General features: G+C 40.4%; 2 protein-coding genes across 2 annotated transcripts; one reads left to right on the top strand and one right to left on the bottom strand.

Moving 5' to 3' along the window:
- Window positions 1-1,108: 1,108 nt before the first annotated feature.
- Window positions 1,109-2,947, bottom strand: LOC149817306 (BURP domain-containing protein 5-like). The gene is made up of 3 exons (XM_089987820.1): window positions 2,874-2,947; window positions 2,659-2,761; window positions 1,109-2,056 (listed from the first exon to the last, which is right to left on the bottom strand). The coding sequence occupies exons 1-3, from the start codon at window positions 2,910-2,912 to the stop codon at window positions 1,284-1,286; spliced, it is 915 nt and encodes a 304-aa protein (XP_089843946.1). The 5' UTR covers window positions 2,913-2,947; the 3' UTR covers window positions 1,109-1,283.
- Window positions 2,948-6,676: 3,729 nt separating this feature from the next.
- Window positions 6,677-22,940, top strand: LOC149817305 (SET domain-containing protein). The gene is made up of 5 exons (XM_089987061.1): window positions 6,677-6,900; window positions 19,871-20,240; window positions 20,380-20,576; window positions 21,263-21,527; window positions 22,224-22,940. Exons 1-5 carry the CDS (start codon window positions 6,677-6,679, stop codon window positions 22,872-22,874), a joined length of 1,707 nt encoding a protein of 568 aa, XP_089843187.1. The 3' UTR covers window positions 22,875-22,940.
- The last annotated feature ends 349 nt before the right edge of the window (window positions 22,941-23,289 follow it).

Genomic DNA, 23,289 nt, shown 5'->3' with positions numbered 1-23,289 from the left:
TGTTTTGGTCCAAATCCATCTTTTGTAAGGAAATGCTGAAGATGGCGCCTTTGGATACATGCTAAATGAAACTCGCTAATGAAATATGCTAAATGAAACTTGATAAATGGTCTTTCTGCTCTTTTGATATTTTTTTGCAGTTCTGACTCCATAAATGTGTTGGGCATAGTCGATTTACGAGGAATCCACACCTGCAAAGGCGTAGCTAGGGGGGGGGGGGGCAGGACTGGGTCATATAAAGAGAATATTATTGTGTTAAAGAGAAAAATGGAAAAAACAAGGCAAAGGTTCGTATTACAGAGAGAGAGAGAGAGATGGCCTCCAAGGTTGTTAAATGCGATGAGGCGAAGCCCGGCATTGAGCCTGCGCTTCACCTCTGAGGCGTACGCCTCTCACAACTGGTATGGAAGTGAAGCGATGGGAGGGGAGGCAGTAGGAGAAGGACCACGCGCCCGGCTGGTACGGAAGCGAGGGATATGCCGGTCGTCCAGTGGTCGGAGAAGACTGAGCAGCACAGCAACTCCGGTGGTCGGTGGTCACAACTGGTCGGAGGTTGATGAGGGGCAATTTGCGCATCACAGCAACGCCTCAGTACCTTGAGTGTGTGCCTCGCCTTTGAGGCGTACACTTCAGGTACTGAGGCGTACGCCTCTCACAACACTGATTGCTTCTACGGGTTGCGTCGATTTTACCAATAAAGGCTTCCCACATAGTTCCAAGCCAAAGGGGTTGGCCGTAGCCTTTCTCTTTGTTATTTTCTGCAACATTCATTTTTCTATAAAACAAGGAGCTCTTCCTTAGGATTTGGAGCAGAATTCTGTAACAGTAACATTTAATATATATATATATATATATATATTTTAGCTTTTTTACTTTTTTTTTATGATGAAGGAACCCTCACTGAAAATCGGGTCACTTAATGATCCCATCTCCCTATGAAGTAAAACTCCGGATTGACGACAGGACCACCCAGCCTTACGTGCTCCAACCATTATAAAGCAACGGCAGCTAGCTCCCATTCACTAGTGGGATTTTTTGAGTTTAGATGGAGTATGCAGGAAAAAGAAAAGCCAATGAAGATCCATACATAGTTTATATATGTAGAAACTTTTCATATTATATTTATTCATCCATAAGCACTTATCCACTAGCTTTGCTAATGATACATACACACAGCATACATACTCCTAAACTGTAACAAAACTAAGCAACTTACGCATAGAAAGCATGAGAACTACAACCTTCATAGTTATGCTTGCATTAAGAGGATACCATGCAACTACTTATTTGGGAACCCATACAAAATGATTCAGTGGAACAAAATGACAAATGGGCACAGTGCCAGGCTTCACACCCAACGCCTCAAAGCTAGGATGTTTAGTGTCCCATAGTGAAGTATCAACATGACATACCACCACTGCATCTATTCTGCTACCATCATATGCAACTAGTGGAACTAAATAAGGCTGGATGTTAATAGCTTTGTGACAGTAGAACACTGCATAAGGATATGGCATACTGTGGCATGCCACTGCAACAGAGGAGTCCAATTTCACCAAACCAGAATCTACTGCATATAGTTGGTTAAATTGTTTGTTCTCATTACGAACCAAGGTGGCCAAGACACTAACTTTGTTAGTCTCAAGTTGGGACGTGGTGAAGTCGATCATGGACTCCAATGAAGTAGCACAATACCTTGTCTCTCCTTTAATGGCGGGCGTCTCGCACTGCTCAAGTGTTTCTCTCATAAGAGAAGCTTTGCCAGAGTCCGGCCTTATCGAGAATCGTCCAAGAATGCTGGTGAAAGAAGATGTTGAAAATGGTATGGCTTTTGCTGTTTGGCGCGGCAAGAAGGTTGGCATATCATCAGCCTTCATGGTCTTGAGAAATGTTAGGTCCATCTTGCTGCCTGGTTTCAGGTCATTCTCTAAGAAGAAGAGGCCCTTGGGTGCGTGTGTGCAAGACCTCTGAAACCTATATGTTAAGGTTACACTTTTGCAAAAAACGTCTGGCTCAGAAAATGTGGGTCTCCAGTATCCATACTTCAGACTAGAACCTGCCACATATAAGTTAATGGGAGGATCAATTTTGATTAGCAACTTTGTCATAGTACTCACTACAAATAATACATAAATAATTGTTTCTTACATGCAACCTTAACCCCACAAAGAATTCAATCTCATTCCATTATTAAGCTTCTACAGTCCATTTATTTTCACTTTTCAAATAATTTTATTAATTATTAATATTAAACCCAACTCTCAAATACACCCAAACATGCACATGGGATATAGGCATCCCTTTTCTGAATAAGGTTGGACAGAGCCATTGAGGAGGTTATTTACATCCAATCAATAAAAATAGAAAGGGTTTAATTTATTTTTTGTTAGGCCTTCTTTGACTGCACATTGGCTGGTCTCCGGTTGATAAAACCCTTGTGGGGTCTCCCCTGCCCATTGGAGAGTACACCAGGTTTCGACCTTGCGACAAGGGACGCTGCCCGTGGGTTTCAAACTTGTGACATCCTGTCAACTTGATGACATTTACAAGTTGCTCCTAACAGATGAGCAGAGCCCTTGCGGGCACGCTTCATGTTTTATCTTATAACAATTGACGAGAACCAGGAACTCTTAATCCCATGTGAATTTTCCAACTAACCTGAAGGTAAGAAAGCCTTGAGGGTATCTGGCATAGAAGCATTAGGCAATACCCTGTCCCAGTAGCTCATGGGAGTGAGGGATCCCATGCTTGTCCCCAAAAGCTGCAAACAAAAAGACAATAAGGAGGTTGAAGGTCACATAAGGGGCATTGAAAGACTGCAGATACTGCAGTACCATTTTAATAAAGAGAGAAGGAGAAGATGTGACACTCACTAGTAGGGCGATGAGCAAGAGGAGTGTGAGACTAGACATTGTTATGACACAAGTTGATAGGAGCACACCTTGTTCTTATTGCTCTGTACAGGGGCGAGTATGTCACTTATATAGGGATGGCAGTGGACTTGGGGGAAATGGAGCCCCGCCCCACCTCGCCCCATTTGGACCGTGGATAGAGGACATAAAATGGGAATGGAGGCAGGGATGGAGGTTAAAAGCAAAACTTGTGCGGGGATGGAGGCGGGGATGGACTTACGCTTTCCCCAACCCCACCCCGTCTCGATCCACGCCTTGCCCCGTCTTTGATCCTTCTTTAAGGATGGCAGTGGACTGCAGGTAAACAGAGTCCCGCCCCGCCTCACCCCGTTTGGACCGGGGATATTGGAGGACATGAATTGGGGATGAAAGTTAAAATCAAAACCCGTGCAAGAATGAAGGCAAAGATGGAAGGCAGGATTTTGAGATGGGGGCGGAGGTGGAGACCTTGTCCCCCCGGTCCACCGCCATCCATAATAAGCAACTTGCATACGAGACAAACACGACTTGCATGCACGACAAGACGAATGGTACTATTGGCTACATCTAATTGGAATCCGAGACGTGTACATCTGTACAGAGCCAAGTTGATGGGTCGGACAAATTACAAGACTGAAACATGCCCAACCCTATATTGATAAGCATCCAATTAACAAACAAACAAACAAGACCTAGGGCAAGCACAACCTGACAAAAGTTGAGTTAGGCTGCATTCATCACCTGCCATTCCCCATCTTCATAACCCTCTAAACCTTACTGATGCAAGTTGTTTTCATCGAACCATAGTTACCAGAAAATGAATTCTATACGAGAAGCGCGATGGGTGAAGCGAAGCGGGGAAGTGAGTGTTAAAAAATAGTATGAAGTTGGAAGCGTTGTGAAGCGAGTATGCAAATGCATGGAAAAAAAGAAAAGACCCATAAAAAGCAGTATCAAGCACGTGGAAAAGCCAATAAGAAATATCCTAAGCATAAATATAAATGGATACCAAACCAACATGCAAGCTGGTTACGAAAAAATTACAATTTTATAATATAAAAACGTAGGAAATGAGGGGGAAGCCAGTGAAATGCGAGAAGGAAACATTAACAAAGCTAAAAGGAATCGATTTGAGAAACAAGGAGAAAGTGAGCTACTTGCTAAAAGGAATCAAGTTTTTTATATTTCGGAAGCGAGTTTCTCAACGCTTCCCCTCCTTTCCAGGAAGCAAGGAATTTCTTGCTTCTAAAGCAAGAGTAACTATGATTCAAACATATTTTAATACTATTATTACATTTATATTTAAAAATTGTGAAGGTTTCTTGACTTCACTAACCACCTGTATATAGAGAGAGAAGTATGTAAACGTGTTAAATGAAATATGCCAAATAAGACATGCAAAATGAGTTTTGGGGTTCTTTTTCTTTCATTTAATTTTAAATTTCAACCATATATGTGATCTACATGCTTGATTATAGGGATCAGCTCTTGGAACGTCGATTTCATTACATGGGTAGGTTTTATAAGATTTGAAAAATCAAGGGTCTAAAATCTTAATAAATTTTGAAAGCTTCAAATATCGTTTTTTTTTTTGAAAGGCAAGCTGGGGTTTTGAACCTGCAACGTGTCCACCACAGGGAGACGTTCACTGACAGCTCCTACCAACCTCACAGAGCCCGTCATTGGTAAATATATTTTTTTTCCTTCCTTCAAAAAAGATAATCGGCATTCATCGGAAACACCCAATGAACGGCCAGGATGACTTCTAAGGTCATTTTCAAAATAACCTAATCTGCTTCCCCAACTTGCTTGCAAGACAAGTGTGATAGCCCCCCTTGACCAACCCTACACTAATATTTGTGCTTCTAGATTGTCTCCCAAATCCAAACTGCACCCTTAGTACGTAACATTATATATATATATATATGGGTCACTGCTAAACCCATTTGGTGGTGTTAAACCCTATGTTAAATAGGGTTTTCAGCTTTTTCGGTGCTTTTTATTCGGTTTCGGCTCTATAAATATGTTGCGGTGGTCGATTTATTAAGAATCGACAATTGGATTATGTGTTTTGGATGAAAAATATAATGTTTGGAGCCTTGAAAAATTACAAAGATTTTGGACCCTTGATTTTTTGGACTTTATAAAAACCCACCCATGTGTTTGGATCAAACGCTTCAAGAGTTGATTTACATAGATCACATTAAGGTCAGAATTTAAAAATAAAATAAAATAAATCCAAAAAACCTATTTAGCAGTGACTCATCTCTCTCTCTCTCTCTATATATATATATATATATATATACTAAGGGTGCAGTTTGGATTTGGGAGGCAATCTAGAAGCACAAATATTAGTGTAGGCAAGGGCGTAGCTAGGGGGGGGGAAACAGTTAATTTTTTTTTTAAAAGCCCCGTCCTAGCCCAGCCCTGATTCCATATGAAATAGATTTTTATCCATTTTTGTAGCTCAGTCCAGTCCTAACCCAGCCCTGACTGCAGCAAATGGTTTGATTTGTCCATATGAAATAGATTTTTATTAATAATTGTAGCTATTTTTTATTTTATCTCAAAAAAAAATTATTTTTTTGCTACACCCATGTTTGCCCCCCCCCCCCACACACACACACACATGAATCCTAGCTACGCCCCTGTAGGGTTGGTCAAGGGGGGCTCTCACGCTTGTCTTGCAAGCAAGTTGAGGAAGCAGATTAGGTTATTTTGAAAATGACCTTAAAAGTCATCTGTGGCCGTTCATTCGTGTTTTTGAATTGTAAAATAGCAAATAAAAAAAAATCAGTACGGACCCTGAAAGGCATTTCGGAGTCCGTATCTCGTCTCTCTCTCTCTCTCTCTACTTAGAGAAGCTCGGAGTTTCGGATTTCTACGGTCGGTTGGATCGAAAAGAAAAAAGAGGTAAGATTTTCTTTATTTTTTTTTTCTTTTTTAGGTTTTCCCATTTTCTGCATATTTGAGGATTTTTGTGTTGTTTGCTGTTTTTCTCTCGTCTGCCATAAACGACAAGAGGGGAGGTTCCCTCTCCTCTCTATCGCAATGGTTATTCTTTCTCTCACCAGCCTCAATTTTTTTCAACCATCCTGCAACTTGGAAGTGGCTGAGTAACGCAAAAGAGCAGCAAGGTTGACGGACCCCAACAGATTCGTGTCCTGAACTGAGTCGGACATGGACCAGCAGAACCCCCTAATGGGTCTAGGAATGCTCTTCCTGAAATACAACCTCCTGGATATAAAAAATGAACGCTGGCACACCTACACCCTAAATATGCACGTAGTAGAAGCAAGATGTGAGATCATAACCTAATGTTAGCATAAAATGGGTCGCGTAAGAGCCGCTTAATGGATGTGGCCTTGAACGATCTGAGTGATGCTTTGGTGGATGCAGGTGGTCGGCGTTATCCTCAACCAACTCTCGTGAGCCCAAGCCAGGTGAGCAAGACCCTTTGAACTCAAAGAATTCGGCTCATAATGGGTACTAGTGGAGGTCCCAAGGTATGTAAGGTATGTTTGACGGCACGTCTCGTGCATTGTATGGAACAAAAAGCACAAAAATATCACATTTTCTAATAAACGTGGGACGCGGTGAAATTATTCATCGTTCTTTTTGTTTCACGTACACTCCTGTTACAAAAATAACAGGACGGGCGAAACTATTATAAAAAAAAAAGCATCAACGGGCGCGCCTCGCCCATCAATGCGTCTCTCTCTCCCTCGTACAGTTTGTTGTTCGATCCGATGGAGGCGAGAAGGGTTCGGAGCACGACGAGTTCGATGGCGTTGTCGACGTCGGTTGGGGGTAAGCTCGGGATGGAGGAGTCGGGGAAGTCCGGGAAGGAGGGGAGGTTCTGGAGGCAGGATCGTTGTCGATTTGGTCAGCGTGGCAGTGGAGGAGGGCGGTGGAGGAGGGCGGTGGAGGTGAGGCGGAAGGCGCAGTCCAGGGCGGGCTCGATGACCTTGGGGGCGGCGGAGTTGAGGGCGGAGAGGAAGACGTCAACGTCGGTTTGGGCGGGGGGGGGGGACCTCTTAGGCTTCTCCCTCTGGTTTTGGCGCCGCCTCTGCTATTTTCACCGACGAGGGAGGCTTATCCTGAACGGGAGGCCGCTCTGCCGGCTTCGATTCCACCGACGCCTCTGCTCGTACTTCGGCACCATTTGGCGGAAGAATCTGCTCTGGTGTTTTTGCCCTCCAGACATAAAGAAGCCGTTTTTCACAAAGTTGGGGCCGACGCATGTATTCCCCATCTGAGAGCGCCCTCAAATTTCGATTCTGGGTACCCCGCGAGCTTGATCTCACATCGAATTCAAGTTTCTTCTCTTACAGAGTGCATTCACGAAGGAGAGTGAAACTCCTCCCCTCGGATCGAATTCGAGTTTTTTCTTCTTCATTCTTCCCCAATCAAATAAAGGCTTCCCCAATCAAATAAAGGACATTTGTTGGACTTGGAACAAAAAGTACAGAATGAACAAAACATTGGTTCTGTTCCATTTTTTTTGTTTATTTCGTCCAACCCTAGACAAGCGATCAAACATACCCTAATGGGCATGAATGAATAGTTTCAAAGAACCTCCTGTAACCCAAAAGCCTCCAAAGAAGACCCTAGATCTTCCCTTGATGGACCCATGTTAATAAGGGTCACCTTCGATTGGACCCACTCCATAAGTCCAACACTGTGATACCTGGAAATTCTAAGGCTGGAGCTTTTGCTCTTCTGGTGTGAAACACTCTTATCCAATGCAACAAATAAAACAAAAGAAAAACAACAAAAAATACAAATCGCCTTAGTAAGCTGAAATATATATATATATAGAGAGAGAGAGAGGATGGTTGTAAAGATTTGGGGTTGTGGGAAGCTTGGGTGAATTGGGTATATGTCTGATCCGGTCTGATCCGCTCAAGGACCCAAACCCGTTGGGGGTTTTGGGTGGATCAGGTTTTCTCCCGCCCCGATAAGATTTGATTCGTGACCCGAACCCGTTAGGGGTTTCAGGTGGATCGGACCCGGACCCATTTCAAAGTTTTCGGGTGGACTGGGTTTGACCCTGCCCGGGCACCCAATCCGAACCCAGACCCAATAAGTGGGTTCCAGGTGGATCTGAACTAAAACACGGTCAGACCTGGTCTGGAACTCAGACCCATTAGGGTTTTGGATAGACTGGGTCTGAGCCTAACCCAGTCTGACCCAATCTGATGTCGTTGGACCTAGACTGGAACCCGAACCCGTTGTGGGTTCCGGGTCTAAGTTCGGCCCAATCGGACCTGATATGAGACCCGGACCCATTGGGGTTCCAGGTGGTCTGGTTCTAAATTTGACCCGATCGAACTTAGTCTAGGATCCAGACCTGTTGTGGGTTCCAGGTGGATTGGTTTGAGTCCATCCCAGACCCATTGGGGATTCTGTGTAGATCGGGTCTAAGTTCGACCTGGTCTGAGACCCGAACTCGTTGAGGGTTCTAGGTGGACCGAGTATGACACTACAAGAAAAACATTAATTAGTGATAGAAATTTGTGACGAAAATAATCTATCACAAATTTGCGATGGATTAGCTAGAGAAAACTAGTCATCCCTAAAATTGGAATTAGTTGCAGAATTAGCAACGAAAAAATTCTATGGATTATCGACGGACACTATCTGACGCTAATCCATTGCAAATCCAGCACCGAACTGTTTAGCGACAGATCAGTGATAGATAGCATCCATCGTAATTTCTTGGTCGCTAATTAGCGACAGAATTGATTTGTCACTAGTTCTGTCGCTAATTCATGACCGATTAGCAAATTTTATGATTTGTTGCTAATCCATTGCTAAATAAGCACTGATTTGGTTTTGCAATAGATACATATATGTCGATAATTCATCGCTAAAATTTAATGATGAATATGTATCCGTCTCTAATATCCGTCGTCAATTTAGCGATGGAATACATTCTGTCGCAAAACATCGGCTAATTCAGTTTTTGAGACAGATAAACATCCGTCCTTAATCTGTCACTAAATTGGTGATGGATATTAGCGACGGATAATATCCATCGCTAATCCGTCATAAAATTTAAAAAAATTATTTAAAATATAAATATCGAGAAAAAAATTCTCGTTATACAATTTATATAAAACAAATTTAACAACCCAGTATAATCCTCGACAAATTCTAATTAGTTACAAGTGAACATATACAAAGTAAAAAAAAATTGTTTAAAATATTAACGCGATAGCTTCGATTCTCCCTCGTTGCATCACAAGTGTAACGTGTTAGAATGTGAGACTCAAAGTACATAGATATGAAATTTGAAATCTGTTCTTAAGTCTACGCCTCACAAATTAAACCTTCTATTCTTTATTTATTCGGAACCTTTTTTTTGAGGTCAAATATGCATCTGTCAATAATATATATCTCGTAATACAATAAATTCCTAATAACATTAGAGAGAAAAATATAAATAAATATATATCTTTCAAATGAGTACATCCATCGATATTGCACATGACCACCAACTTTAAGTTCATATGTCAAGTGTATGATCACATGTTTCATAACATCGAAAAATGCTGGCAGAAATATCTTCTCTAGCAGATAAATAGTAGTGACGACGAAATCCTTGAAATTTTTTACCTCAGTTACTACAACTTCTGATGCACACAATGTTCTAAAAAATTAACTTAACTCGCATAATACCCCCCATATAGGTTTGTCTAACATATCATGGAATGCTAGGGGAATCAACTGTTGCATGATGACATGACAATCGTGGCTCTTCAACCTATATAATTGTCTCTCGTCTATCTTCATAGCCCGAGCAATGTTGGAGATGTATTCATCTAAAAATCTCAACTGTCTTAACCACTGACATACTTGCTTTACTTGATCTAGTCCAAGCACGTACCTTGCCTTAGGTTTCAGTACTTTGTCATTATACTCTTGGAGTTCCAATTCTGGTCTTTTACATATTACTTTTAAAGCGATACGGGCCTTTAGATTATCCTTCATTTTTTCTTTGACATTCATTATTGTATTGAACACATTATCAAACATATTTTTCTCCACATGCATCACATCCAAATTATGTTGTATCAATAAGGTCGGCCAATATAGTAGTTCTCGAAATATAGATTTTTTGCCCAATTGTGATCCTTCCCAAATCCAAGGAAGGGCATCGCACTACGGGCATCTGTCAGTCCATATGGAAAGTATCACAATCATCTTAAGATCTCTGTGCCAAACAACCGTATAGGTGGACCTTCTATTTCACTTGTGCTTACTCGGAACGCTTTCCTTTATCGTCAGAACGGATGGCCACTGGGTAAAAAACGACGGTGACAATCAGACCAACACGGCTTCCTTCCATGCGTCAATCTAAAAGATTTTGTATCTTTCATTCAGTACGAACATGCCAACATCTTATGTGTGCTCTAACCAGATAACATAACATATGCATGGAAGTCACTAATTATCCATAGAACAACAACCTTCATATTGAAGTTTTATTTTTTGTGGGCATCATACGTGAGAACACCGTTATCCCACAGTATTTTCAGTTCATCAATCAATGGTCTTAAATATACATCAAGATTTTGGTCCGAAGACGTCAGACTAGAGATCAATAGAGACAATAAAAGATTTTGACGTTTCATATACAAGCTTTGAGGAAGGTTGTATGGGGTGACAAATACCGGTCAACACGAGTATGGGGTTAATCTACCCCCAAATGGATTAAATCCATATGTACATAAACCAAGCCTAACATTTCCCCCTTCTATTACGAAGGTCTGATGAGTACGATCAAAGTGCTTCCAAGCTTCTCCATCAACAGGATGCGTGATCTTATCTTCATCATATCGAACTTTATTGGCATGCCATCTCATGTGTTTAGTTGTCCTCAAAGGCATATACAATCGTTGCAATCTAAGGGTGAGAGGGAAGTAGCGGAATGACTTGTATGGCACTTCTTTTGACATCGTGCTAGCATTGCCTCTTGTCTTTAGCTTGAACCGAGGATGCTCATATGACAGACATGATCTGCTCTTATCTTGATCTTTAAAATACAACATGTAGTGATTTGAACAAGCATCTATCTTTTGATACCCCATACCTAGAGTGTTGACCATAACCTTCGCACAGTAAAAATTTTATGGCGATTTCTCATCTTTGGGCAACATACTCTTCACAATAGAGCACAAACGGTCAAAACATGATTAACTCAAATTATACTCTGACTTCAAATTCAATAGTTGAAGAACTGCAAACAAGATAGTGTGGTTCTCGCAACCATTCCACAATGGCTCATCAGTATCTATAAGTCATAAAATGTACTAGCTGCATCGTTTGTTGCTTTTTCCTCTACTCCAGTTGGTACATCATTAGGACCCATAGCAGAACCCAGTTCTGGTCCTGCGACATCAAATATCAAATCCACATATGGATTATCGTGCACCACATCCACCCGTGCATCAAAATTGTTCTAAAATTTTTCACCATGAAGCGTCTAATTCTGATAACTACTCACAAAACCCTTTCTGTATAAGTGATTTCAAACGCCATAAGGTTCTATAAATCGATTGTTCTTACACATCGTGCAAGGGCACCTGATCCGATCGGTGAGATCCACTGTACTGACACTTGCTATTGCAAATTCAATAAAACTGTCAACACCATTCATATATTCAAGTGACACCTCATTATCAACTATCCTACGGTACATCCATTCACGATTTGCAATCATTTTGTCCTATAATGTTACAGATATTATCTTCACCAGTTAAAAGAGAATCATAATAATGCTATGATGAAGAAAATATCTAATTTATCATGCATTGATGGTAGATGTAATGATTTGATATATATATATATATAATGATTGATTTCACCTTGTTGGTTTGCTATAATTTGCATATTGTAGGTCATAAAGTCTTCATTTTGCTTGTTGCTTGTGTTGAGTTGGTTAACACTTTGTTGTGGTTTACAAATCTGTTAAAAATTCTTATTTGGTGATTGTTGGTGAGCAATTTTTTTATTTCAGTTAATGCGTAAATTTTCTTTCCCTCTCTACCACAAACATGCTTAACATAAAATGCAATTCCATGAACTATTATGCATGTATTGATAATTCAATATTTTTATGTGTAATACCTTCACATCATATTTACACATATCACAAGGATAATTAGAAAGATGAAATCACATTCACAAACACGATACATTCAATTTAAACATATTTTCATGATACAATTTTACATGAAATGCATAATCAAATCGAAAATAACTTCATTCAATCATGGATAGTCATGTCAAATATTACAATACATTCAATCATTCATATCACAACAATATCAAACATGTACCTGCAACAAACACACTTTAATATCCCGCTAACTACTATCATGGCTAACATGAAATCCGAACTATAAAAATAAGAGCACTTCTATAATCATATATTCAAATCATGCTCAACATGATCTCCAAACTCCAACAAAACAGTCTTAGATATCTACAACTAAGTGACTGTGTGAACAGGAAAGTGTTGCATCCAAGAAAGTAAATAACATGTGATGCGCTTGCATCACTTACTCGCCATGGGTATTTACCCGATTTGCATGCTTTTGCATTTACATTTGCATTTTTTTTGTTTTTTTTTTTCGCATGACATTTTAAGCCGCATGTGATGCCTAGCATTAAGCACCGTGCATATTACTCGGCTGCGCACCTGCAATGCACATTTATATAGGCAATACAATGTAATTTTTAACATTTAAATTCCTATCATACAACAAAGATTTCAAATGATAACTGAGAGGCAGGATGACCACCTTGCCTGGCACGAACAGAGAGGCAAGGAGACTGTCCTTCATGTCAGATGACTCAAATGGCAAGGGTGAAGCCCCTGACTGACGAGGTCCAAAGAGGGGAAAAGGGGCAGAGACAGGGGGTGCACCCCTGTCTGCTGAGGGAAAAAGAGGGGCAAGGGCAAAGCTCCTATCGAAGGAACCCCAATGACGGCAGGGGCATCACCCCTGCCAGCCGAAACAAAAGAGGGAGACTAAGAGGGGCAGGGGCATCGCCCCTACCGACAAAACCAAAGGCGACAGGAGCCTTGCCCCTACCTGCCGGGAAAGACACAACAAGCAGAGGCAAAGCCCTTTGTCGGGAAGGTAGAGGCGGCAAGCCCCTGCCTATCCGAAATGGAGAGTCGACAGGGTCAACCTACCAGCAAAAAAGGAAGTGTCGGCAGACCCAGCCTGTCTACAAAGAAGAAGGTGGGGAGGGGTTTGTGCCCCTCCCGCGATGTCAGAGAGAGAGAGAGAGAGTCATCTGAGCGGGGTTGGTAAAGGGTCTACCGGCGTCATAACCAGAAGGCGAGATCGTGGAAGGTAAGAAGGGAGAAAGGACGAGCGAGGAAAGAAAGAGAGAGTGGGAACAAAGTGTGTTGGCCGGGGTCAGATGCCCGACGAGGCTGCCGGAGAGGGAGGCGATTGGGTGCCCAGCGAACCAAAAGTGGAGAGAGGAAGATGGTAGTGGGGACAGGAGGTCGGGAGGTGCTCTGGCTAAGGTCGTCATCGGCGGTAGGTGGCCGGACGCAGGGTGGGGTTGTCGGTGAGCTGCATGGGATAAAGGGTGGAGAAGAGAGATGAGAGACGAGAAGAAAGAAGAAGAAGAAGAAGAAGAAGACAACAAAGAGGGAGAAAGAGATCACCTGAGAGAGACAGACGGAGTGGGGGTCACCGGTGTTGGGTGGCTGAAATACGACGAGCGGGAGAGAGGTCTCACTCGAGGGAAAAGGGCAACGGAGGGGGAACGACCGAGGATGGAGAACGAGAGGTGGTCGGTGAGGTCTCCAGAGGGAGTTGTCGGATGGTGGGTCGCCAAAGAGCGGGGGCGGAGAAGGCAAGCAACGCACGAGCGGTCGGCGGAAGAGGGGAGAGAGAGAGAGAGAGCAGGCAGAGGAGTTTATTTCATGCCCTAGATGGGCCATTTTACATCAAAAATTAGTGACGGATTAGCGACAAAAAAAATCTGTCTAAAAATCCGTTGCTAAATAGCGACGACAAAATTTTGTCGGTCATCCATCGTGAAGTTGCGATGAAGTTTGAGACATAATGTTTTCATCGCTAATCCGTCTTTAATTAATGATGAATTTTGAGACAAAAAAAATTCATTGTTAATTATGCAACTAATTCCAATTTTAGAGATGACTAGTTTTCTCTAGCTAATCCGTCATAAATTTGCAATGGATTATTTTCATCGTAAATTTATGTCACTAATTAACATTTTTCTTGTAGTAACCATTGGTCAAATTAGGTCCAAAATTGGACCCTTTAACCCATTAAGGATAGAACCGGTACATAAACCAATACGGTCTTTTGGGGACCAGTGTAGGGGGTTCCTGAGACCAATTCTAGGATTTCTGAAACTGATTCAGGCATCTTGGAAATCAGTTCAGTAGTTTTTAAGACCGCTTCATGCATTTTGGGACCAGTTCTGGCTTTTTAGGGACTGGTTCAATGGTTTATGAGATCAGTTCAGGCCTCTTGTGATCGGTACAAGGATTTTTCTGACCAGTTCAATGGTTTTCTAGTCCGGTTTAGGGTCTTTAAGGACCCTTAGGAAGTTTTAAGACCTCAATCCCAGATATGACTCATAAATGCATATTTTTGTCATTGATCTCATACTTTTTGATAACTTGAACATGATATAAGGTGTGTTTCATGTTATTTTTTTAGTTATCCATGATTATTTAAGCATGAGATTATGAATGTATGCACCATATTTGTGTTATAACATGCTTTACATGAACTTGCGGTAAAAGATTTCGATCAACTCACTCTGGTTATCACCAAAGTGATTCGAGTTTTCTTGATTGAGGGTTTCTTGGACCGTGTTGAAATTGAAATTCGATATTGAGATTGTGTGTGACTTTATAAAATAAAGATTCTACCCAAATGTAGGTCATTGTATTCTAAATTCACACAAGATGTAATAGTATATATATACACCATCCCATGAAGTATGTTCGTACACAAAGGTACAATATTGAATTGTCTTTGGTTACATGATCTACTAGTTTCACAAATTGAAGTCAATTCCTTAAGAATTGAGAAGGCGAAGCAAGTTTGAATATTATTGTTTTCACCAAAGTGGAATGATAATGACTATATTATGCTTGCCTTAGAAAAAGTAAATAATAAAGGGTTTCATGTTTACCTTTTTTATATAAATATCATGTAGAGTGATTAATCTCTCACTCATACAAAGAATAACACAGCTGATCAAAAGGCTGTCTATGAGAAGTGAGAGCACTCAGAAGACTCTCTATGGAAAGTGAGAGCGCTTAAATAGTCTTAGCTTGTTTTTTTTGTAATCACGAGTGACTAAGAATATTAGAGGCGTCATTTTTCATTGCATGCCAGTAAAGAAATTTCTGAAAGCCATTGGTGCAAAAATTATTGATTTAAATGAGATTTTATCTCATGCCATAAGGATTAAAAGTTTCATTTCGGGTCTTGGTATTGTGGACTCTATTAAAAGCTCACTGAAGAGCTTGTGTGATAATAAAGCTGTGATGTTATTCTCAAATAACAACATGAGCTCTACCTTATGTCGACACATAAAGTTAAAATACTTTGTTGTTAAAGAAATGACTGAGAATCATTTAATGTGTATCAATACAATCGATACGGAGGAAATAACTGTGGATCCTCTTACTAAAGGGCTAACACCGAGATTATATTTTGAACATATTATGAGGATGTGTCTATTTGATTCCTTCTGATGTATGACAATACATTATGGCTATATATGATCATATTTTTTAAACTAAATTGATTCTCTATAGTTTTGTGCATTGTTGATTATGTATAAAGTATCTCTCATTTGGGAAGAGAGAATATCATAATAATAATATTAAAAATGATCAATAGAATGAGTTAAAGACCAACATGCTAAACAATGAAAATGAATAATAATGTAATACATGAAAATATGACATCTCATATAGAGGTGTTCATCTCCATGACTTGTATAATTCATTCTTGGGATACAGGATAGCATGTGAACCCACATGAAAATTAAATTCAGATAACAGTAAAGAATCTCAAATATGTGTTTTTTTGTATCAATGGGTCTTGTAAGAGAATGTTAGACTTATGAAGCGGGTCAAACCGGAGGTGACCCATATTGACAAGGGTCCACCAAGGAAAGACATAGGGTCTTCTCTGAAAGCTTTTGGGTTAAGGGGGCTCTTGGGCTTTAGGGGGTCAAAGGACAATTATGAGGTCTTATAATTGTCCATTCATGCTCATTAGGGACCTCCACTGGTGCCCATTATGGACCTATTATAGACCTCCACCAAATCTCCCTATAAATAGGAGACTCATAGTGGTGTGATGAATGGCACATACGTGTGTGATTTCTCTCTCTGGGTTTAAAGGGTCTTGCTAACCTTTCAACATTCTGACTTGGGCTCATTGAGGGTGCCGATTGGCTGAGGAGAATACCGACCATCCGCATTCACCAAAGCGTAGTTTGGATCGTCCAAGGCCGCATTCGGTAAGTGGCTCTTCTACGATCAATTTCATGCTAACACTCAAGAGATTGGATTGCAGCAGTCGTAAAATTCATTGCACCACCGAGGGTGGGGTGTTGGGGGGCCTCATATTCGCACCATTATCTGCTCCCCTATTTTCATTTTTGTTTTTTTTTTCAATATTGTGGGTGTAATGGGTCAACTATTTTGATTTTGTTGGATTTTTTTTTCTATTAATCTTTCTTGTGTTTTTTTTTTCATTGCCCCTAGGGGTGACAACGGGTCGGGTTTATCCAGATCCGACTCGAACCTAACTCTATAGGGTCTAGGTTCAGACCTGAAGGTCCCATTAATACATGGATCCGAGTATAGCTTGTGAAATTTTATACCAGACCCTGTCCCGACCTGAGTTCTGATTAAGACCCACAACTTTTTAATGTAGAAATGATAAAAAAAATTTATTTTATCAGGTATTGTCTGGGTCTGGTTCATGTAGTTCTTATCAGGTTCGGGTATGGTTTCTCTTATAATGGACTCGATTAGACTTGGACCCGAACCCGATACCATACCCAAAAATCGGTCCCAAGTCTGGTTCTACCTGGGTCAGAGCCAAACCTGTTGACACCCCAAAATTCAACAAATATGATTGGATCTGGATCAACACTGAATCTAACACGACCCATTTGAATTTATCTGGCTCCTCCTTATTTAAGTGTTACGGGTGCCATATCCAAACAAATTGATATCAATATTTTGAACCATATGGTTAAGACCTGGACACACAAGATTGCATACTATCAGCTGCGTTTAAAGCCACCCAGCTTCTCAAACTCGGCCATAGAATGTGAAAAGGACCGGATTTGTTTGGATCCAGAACAGAAGAGTTCTCTTGTCATTGGTTCAGAATTCGGATCTGGATTCTGGTTGAGAGATTCTGAACCAAATCCCATCCCATTTGCCTTGTGGGCCAGCCGGATCGGACCAGGCGTAAACCATTCAGGTTCTTCTGAATATGAGTTGCACAGACGAAACATAGGAATACAAACGGATTGTGAATCCTATTGATCCAAACTTTAATCCAATTTTGGACAAAAGTCCAATTTTGGACAAAAGTCCAATTTTGCATATGAATACAAACTAGATCCAATGAAATAGAGTCAACCAGAATCCAAATTAGATATGTCGGCATAGATTTGACAAATGTAGTTTGAAAACATGATCCAAACCAATTCACTTGCTTCTCTGTCAGCCTGACCTACGGTGAACAGATCAGGAGCCAAGACTTCACCTGATCTGGATCCAACCCGGAGAGGTGTATATATATAAGGATGAGAGTAATATTGGACCCCAAAGCATTGAACGGGCACCCCAAAGTTGATCTGGGTGCATTTGGTCTTTGACCGCGGCGGATAAGATGGGTGAAAAAATACCCCTTAGCGGCGGTCTCAACCACCGCTAAAGCGCATTTTCTCCTTTAACACACACCTGCACACATTTTTCATCCTTCTCTAATGATTGAGTTTTTTTATTGATCAGACTTTGCATATTGGATTTTTATTTCATTTACTGAATGACATGTTTTGGATTATTAATTTTCGATGTTTAGATGCATTTTTGGAAGTGCCAAAAATCAACGGCCCAAAATACTTTATCGTTTTAAACGCATTGTGACCAGTCGAATTTTCAAGTTTTTAAAAACATATCTATATGTTGTAAAGCATATTTCTTACTAAATAAATTATATTATAAAAAACAAATATATAAATTCTGATCAATAAAATGCTCAGGCATTGAAAAGGAGAGTCGTCATATATATATATATATATATATATAAATCAACGGCCCAGAATACTTTATCGTTTTAAACGCATTGTGATCAGTCGATTTTTCAAGTTTTTAAAAACATATCTATATGTTGTAAAGCATATTTCTTACTAAATAAATTATATTATAAAAAACAAATATATAAATTCTGATCAATAAGATGCTCAGGCATTGAAAAGGAGAGTCGTCCAATCATAGTTGATTGAAAAGTTTTAACCTTCTTTTGATTGAACGGTCCTCTCTCTTTATATATATATATAAAAGGGTGTCCGGGTCCGGTTTACCTACCCAAACCAAACCTTATAGGGTTCAGGTAAGACAACAAATTAATGAAAAGACCAGGTTGGGACCTGAAAGCCCGATTAATACATTAACCCAGGTATAGTTTGTGAAATTTTATACCAAACTCGGGCCTGACCCGAGTTTTAATTAAGACCCACAAATTTTCAATGTAAAATGATAAAAAATATTATTTTACCAGGTCGAGTTCATGCATTTTTTATCGGGTCCGAGTATGCTTTCGCTTACTGTAAAGCCGATTAGACTTAAGTTCGAACCCGATACTATACCCAAACATCTGGTCCAAGTCTGGTTTTACCAGAACCAAACCCGACTCGTTGACACCCCTATACACGAGGGCTTGGATTCAACTAAGATCCAACTCATCTATTATATAAATATGGCGTACGAATTTGGGTTTAGAATACGACCCAATTCAAATCCGTCGGGTTCGCAGGTTCATCTGACGCACCCATGTGACATAGCCCTAAAAACCCTCAATCCCTTAAAACCCTAAAACTGTAAAACGAGAGAGAGAGAGAGAGAGAGAGGGCGAGCCGTTACACCTTCTCAATGACGAGGTAGGGAGCTTCATTCCAATTCCCTCATTGTGTTCTACAAAACGATTTCCGGAGAAGAACTCCGTTTGCTTCCGATGGTCAAACGGTCGAAAAAGGCGACCTCACCTATCAAACCTCCTCATTTCTCCCGATTTTCTGCAAATCTCCGAAACAAAAGAGAGAAATCTCGAATTCTCCATATCCTACAATGGAATTGGGGAATTTGAGAAAGAAATGTGGGGTTCAGGATTTTGGCAAATCCTGAGACATCCTTCTCTCGCATTTTGTGTATTCGAGCCTTTAGGGATTTTCTTCTCCTTTTTTGTGAAAAAACCCTTCTTTTCCAGATCTCTAATTCTCATTTTCTCGAACAATGTCGTAATCGGAAACAACCCATATCGTCGGATTTGCAAAATCTCATTTTTTTTCATGATGTTCATTTTTTATTCTGTTCAATTGCGGAGCTTATCAGCCTGTATCCCAATAAAATAGAGTTGATTTCTTTTCAATTTTGATATTTATTGAGTTTACCTACTTCTCTTCGAAAATCCAAATTTTGATTGATAAAAATGTGCACCACCATCTTCTAAACAAAAAAGGTGCACCACCTTGTGTTCTCCTTCAGAAAACCACAAATTTCAGTTTTTTCTAACAATCCTACATTCACATTTTTCCTGGTTTCATTGCCAAAAGGGGTAAAATTTACTTAAAAGAACTTCTTTTCGATTTGTAAGCGTCGATTTTCCTTTATTTCATCATTTTGGTGATGTTTACCTCTGCTTGAAATGTAGGAGCTTACGTGCATTCAAGCGATGGATGAGGTCTCAAGGAATTGAGTACAGCGACGCTCTTGTGTTCACTGATGGCGAACGAGGATTCGGGGTGAAGACGCTCTTCGATTTGGAGGAGGGAGAATTGATCGCTTGCATCCCCAAGATGGCTTGCCTTACTATCAAGACGTCTGCGGCACGTGATTTGATCGAAGAAATGAAGTTGGATGGTGCACTGGGCCTGGCTGTGGCTCTGATGTATGAGAAAAGCATAGGGGAGAAGTCTTTGTGGAATGGCTATCTTCAGTTTCTGCCTGAGAGGGAATGTGTTCCTATGCTATGGAGTTCAGAGGAAATTGATGCTCTTCTTGCTGGGACTGAACTCCACAAGGTGACTCAATGCAATTTCACATTTACCCTTTTTGCTTTTGAAGATTTCAGGAAGATGGTCATTGCCATTGTTGAAAATCTGAACTAATTTTCTGTTATTCTTGATCTCTACTGTATCATTGCCATACATCTCTAGGCAGATAATAAAAGAGGACAAGAAACTTCTCTGCGAGGACTGGAAGGAGTGCATTGGGCCGCTTCTGGATGATAAAGATTTGAAGCTCAATCCATGCAATTTTGGTGTAGAGCAGTACTTTGCTGCTAAAAGTCTCATTGCATCTCGATCGTTCGATGTTGATGAGTATCATGGTTTTGGAATGGTTCCTTTAGCTGATCTGTAAGTAACTTCTGCTGGTTTTACGTTGGACCTATGAGTGACGCCTTACATTCATCAAAATGGTGTTTCTGGGATAATTCTTTGTTTGGCATTTAGCTACAACTGCTACTAAATGGCTATACTAAGTTGGTTGATCAGTAAAGTTTGAACGTCTAGGTACTATCCAAGTTGGAAAATGAATAGGCCTATTCAGCCACTCTATGTTTAATTTAAGGTTCTAAGCTATCGTGAAGCTGGGAGTCTTGTGGTTTATCATATGTTTAACCTGAAGATTGTTGTTGTTACTGTACATCCAAAATGAAGGGAAAGACTTTCTTTTACAGTGTGCTTGATTACCCCTTTAAATCTGAAATGTAACATCAATTTGTTAGCGAACTTGAACAATTGTCTTATCTCTGCATTCCAACAAAGGCTTGCAAGTGTAACGCTATGACCTTTAAGGTTCTGTGTGGTAAAATAAGTACTAAATTAGCGCTCTCTATGGCAGGGGAGCTCCCATATGATGTTCAGTATTTCCATCTATTTCCCTAGTGAATTATATTTTGTTTTGGTACTTGAAGATTTTAAAAGTGAATATTTTTGGGTTACCATGTTTATTGAGTTCGTGTGACAGAACCATTGGTTCAATAAAACATCTGCTGCTTTAAGCCTTTAACAACAAGAGATCACTATGTGCTGTAATGCAGCTTTAACCACAAGACTGGGGCAGAGGATGTTCACTTTACAGTCACTTCTTATAGTTCTGATGAGGAGGAGAAAGAATCAATAGCTGATGTTGACAACAAAGCATCTGCTTCACTCTCTGATAGTCCGTCTGAGAGCAGACCTCCAGAGCCCAATGCAAATGGACACATCATCAATCATGTTAAGGATCCTAAATCTTCAAGTTTGGAAGAGTTCCCACAAGTTCTTGAAATGATCATGGTGCGAGATGTGAAGGCAGGACATGAGGTTAGCCTTTGGTTTTGCCTTGTATGCCTTTTTGACAACTTTATGTTTGCATTTGGCACCTGTTTACATGTATAGGTTCTTATTACATTGGCTTATATTTGCGAGCTTTTGTGGCAATTCAGAAGCATATGGTTATCATTTTCGTTTATCTATGATGATGACCAAGAAGAATGTATTTTGATGACATGTTCTAACCTTAAAAAATGCAGACTACAATCCATCTTATTTTTAATTTGGCAGAAATATTCTGGAGAAGCATAAGAATGCCTTCAGTTAGCAAGTTTTCTATTGATAGGCCCAGACTGTCTCCAATACTCACTCTTGGCTAGTCTTGACGTAAATTCTTCTTTAGAAACTACTACTACTACTTCTATGAATAGACACAGGTTCTCTAGTCTGGATGTCAATATGTAATGCACTATCTAGCATTTCATGGGTATTGTCCAAACACCTTTTTCATGTTCTGCAAACATCATAACTTGGAGTCCGTAAGTAAGTCAAGTGGTTCATGAAGAGTATTGAACTTGGTTCAATTCACCCACTCAAACATGCAGACCAAGTAACAAAAAAGAGAAGATAAAGATCTTGATTGTATTTTCGTGTGATCAACAGACATAGCTTTGAATTGCAAGATATATTCGGGCTATAATTTGTTTTTGGTTTATATACTCTTATCTTGTTCTTATATTTTTTCAGGTATTCAATACTTATGGTAACATGGGCAATGCTGCTTTGCTGCACAGATATGGCTTCACTGAGCCCGATAATCCATTTGACATTGTGAATATTGATCTTGGCCTTGTATGGGACTGGAGCTCGTCATCCTTTTCTGGCCGCTTTACTCGATCACGGTTGTTGACATGGAGGAAGATGGGCTTTTCTGGCTGTGTTAGTGAGAAATCAGAATATTTTGAAATTTCTTCATCTGGGCAACCTCAGTCGGAGCTTCTAGCTCTGCTGTATATCATGTGCTTACACGAGAAAGCATACACGAAGCTCAGTTGGATTGTGTCACCCATTGAAGACATGGATGATTCTGTGAAATTTCAGTCGTTTGGTGAGACCATGGACAAAGTGTTTTCCAGAAAAACCACAGAAACAAAGGATTGGATGCTCACAGGTCACGTGTGTGATGCGCTTATTTCTCTTGCGAATATCCGTGAAAGCCTGTATGGTTCAAGTTCATTGGCGGACGACCTAGAGGCATTGAGTAGATGCTGCTATTTGAAACAACCAAAGTTGTATGATTCATTATCGCTACGAATAAGTGAACGCAAGGTTCTTGCTAAGCTAAGAGCATATGGTAATCATTCACGCAGGAGGAATAAGCGTGTCCGTTCTTCATGACCAGCTGATAATTTGAGAAACTTATAGTTGTTTTGCCTATTCGTAGTTCAAGAGGGTTGTTTTTTCTATTTCACTGATTGCATTGAGAAACTTTTCTTTTTCTTGTTTGTTAGAAACTATCTCTCAGTTGGTAGAGAAGGGAAATATCATGGTGCTCCTGGTTCAGTTTCCTCTTAGATCTGCAAAGCCTTTTTAAGTTTTTGTGGGTAGGGTCAGTTTGATTCACTTGCTGCATAAAGCCATCACAAAGTTGCACACCTGGCTAGGTGGGTAAGCTTAAGGCATTCAAGTTAAAGGATGTCGCTAGTTCGATAATCGGGGTGTGCATCCTTGCTGCAAAGCCAAAGCCAATGAGAAACCATCCCTGGTGGGCCAAGGAGAGTACTAGTGAAATTTTATGAAGGATTGAGATTGA

Source organism: Nuphar pumila, chromosome 14 (genome assembly GCF_984573655.1).
Source record: "Nuphar pumila chromosome 14, dmNupPumi1.hap1.1, whole genome shotgun sequence".
In the NCBI taxonomy this organism is placed as follows: Eukaryota; Viridiplantae; Streptophyta; class Magnoliopsida; order Nymphaeales; family Nymphaeaceae; genus Nuphar; species Nuphar pumila.
The sequence above is the reverse complement of the archived record's forward strand: the minus strand, read 5'-3'. Positions and strand labels throughout refer to the sequence as shown.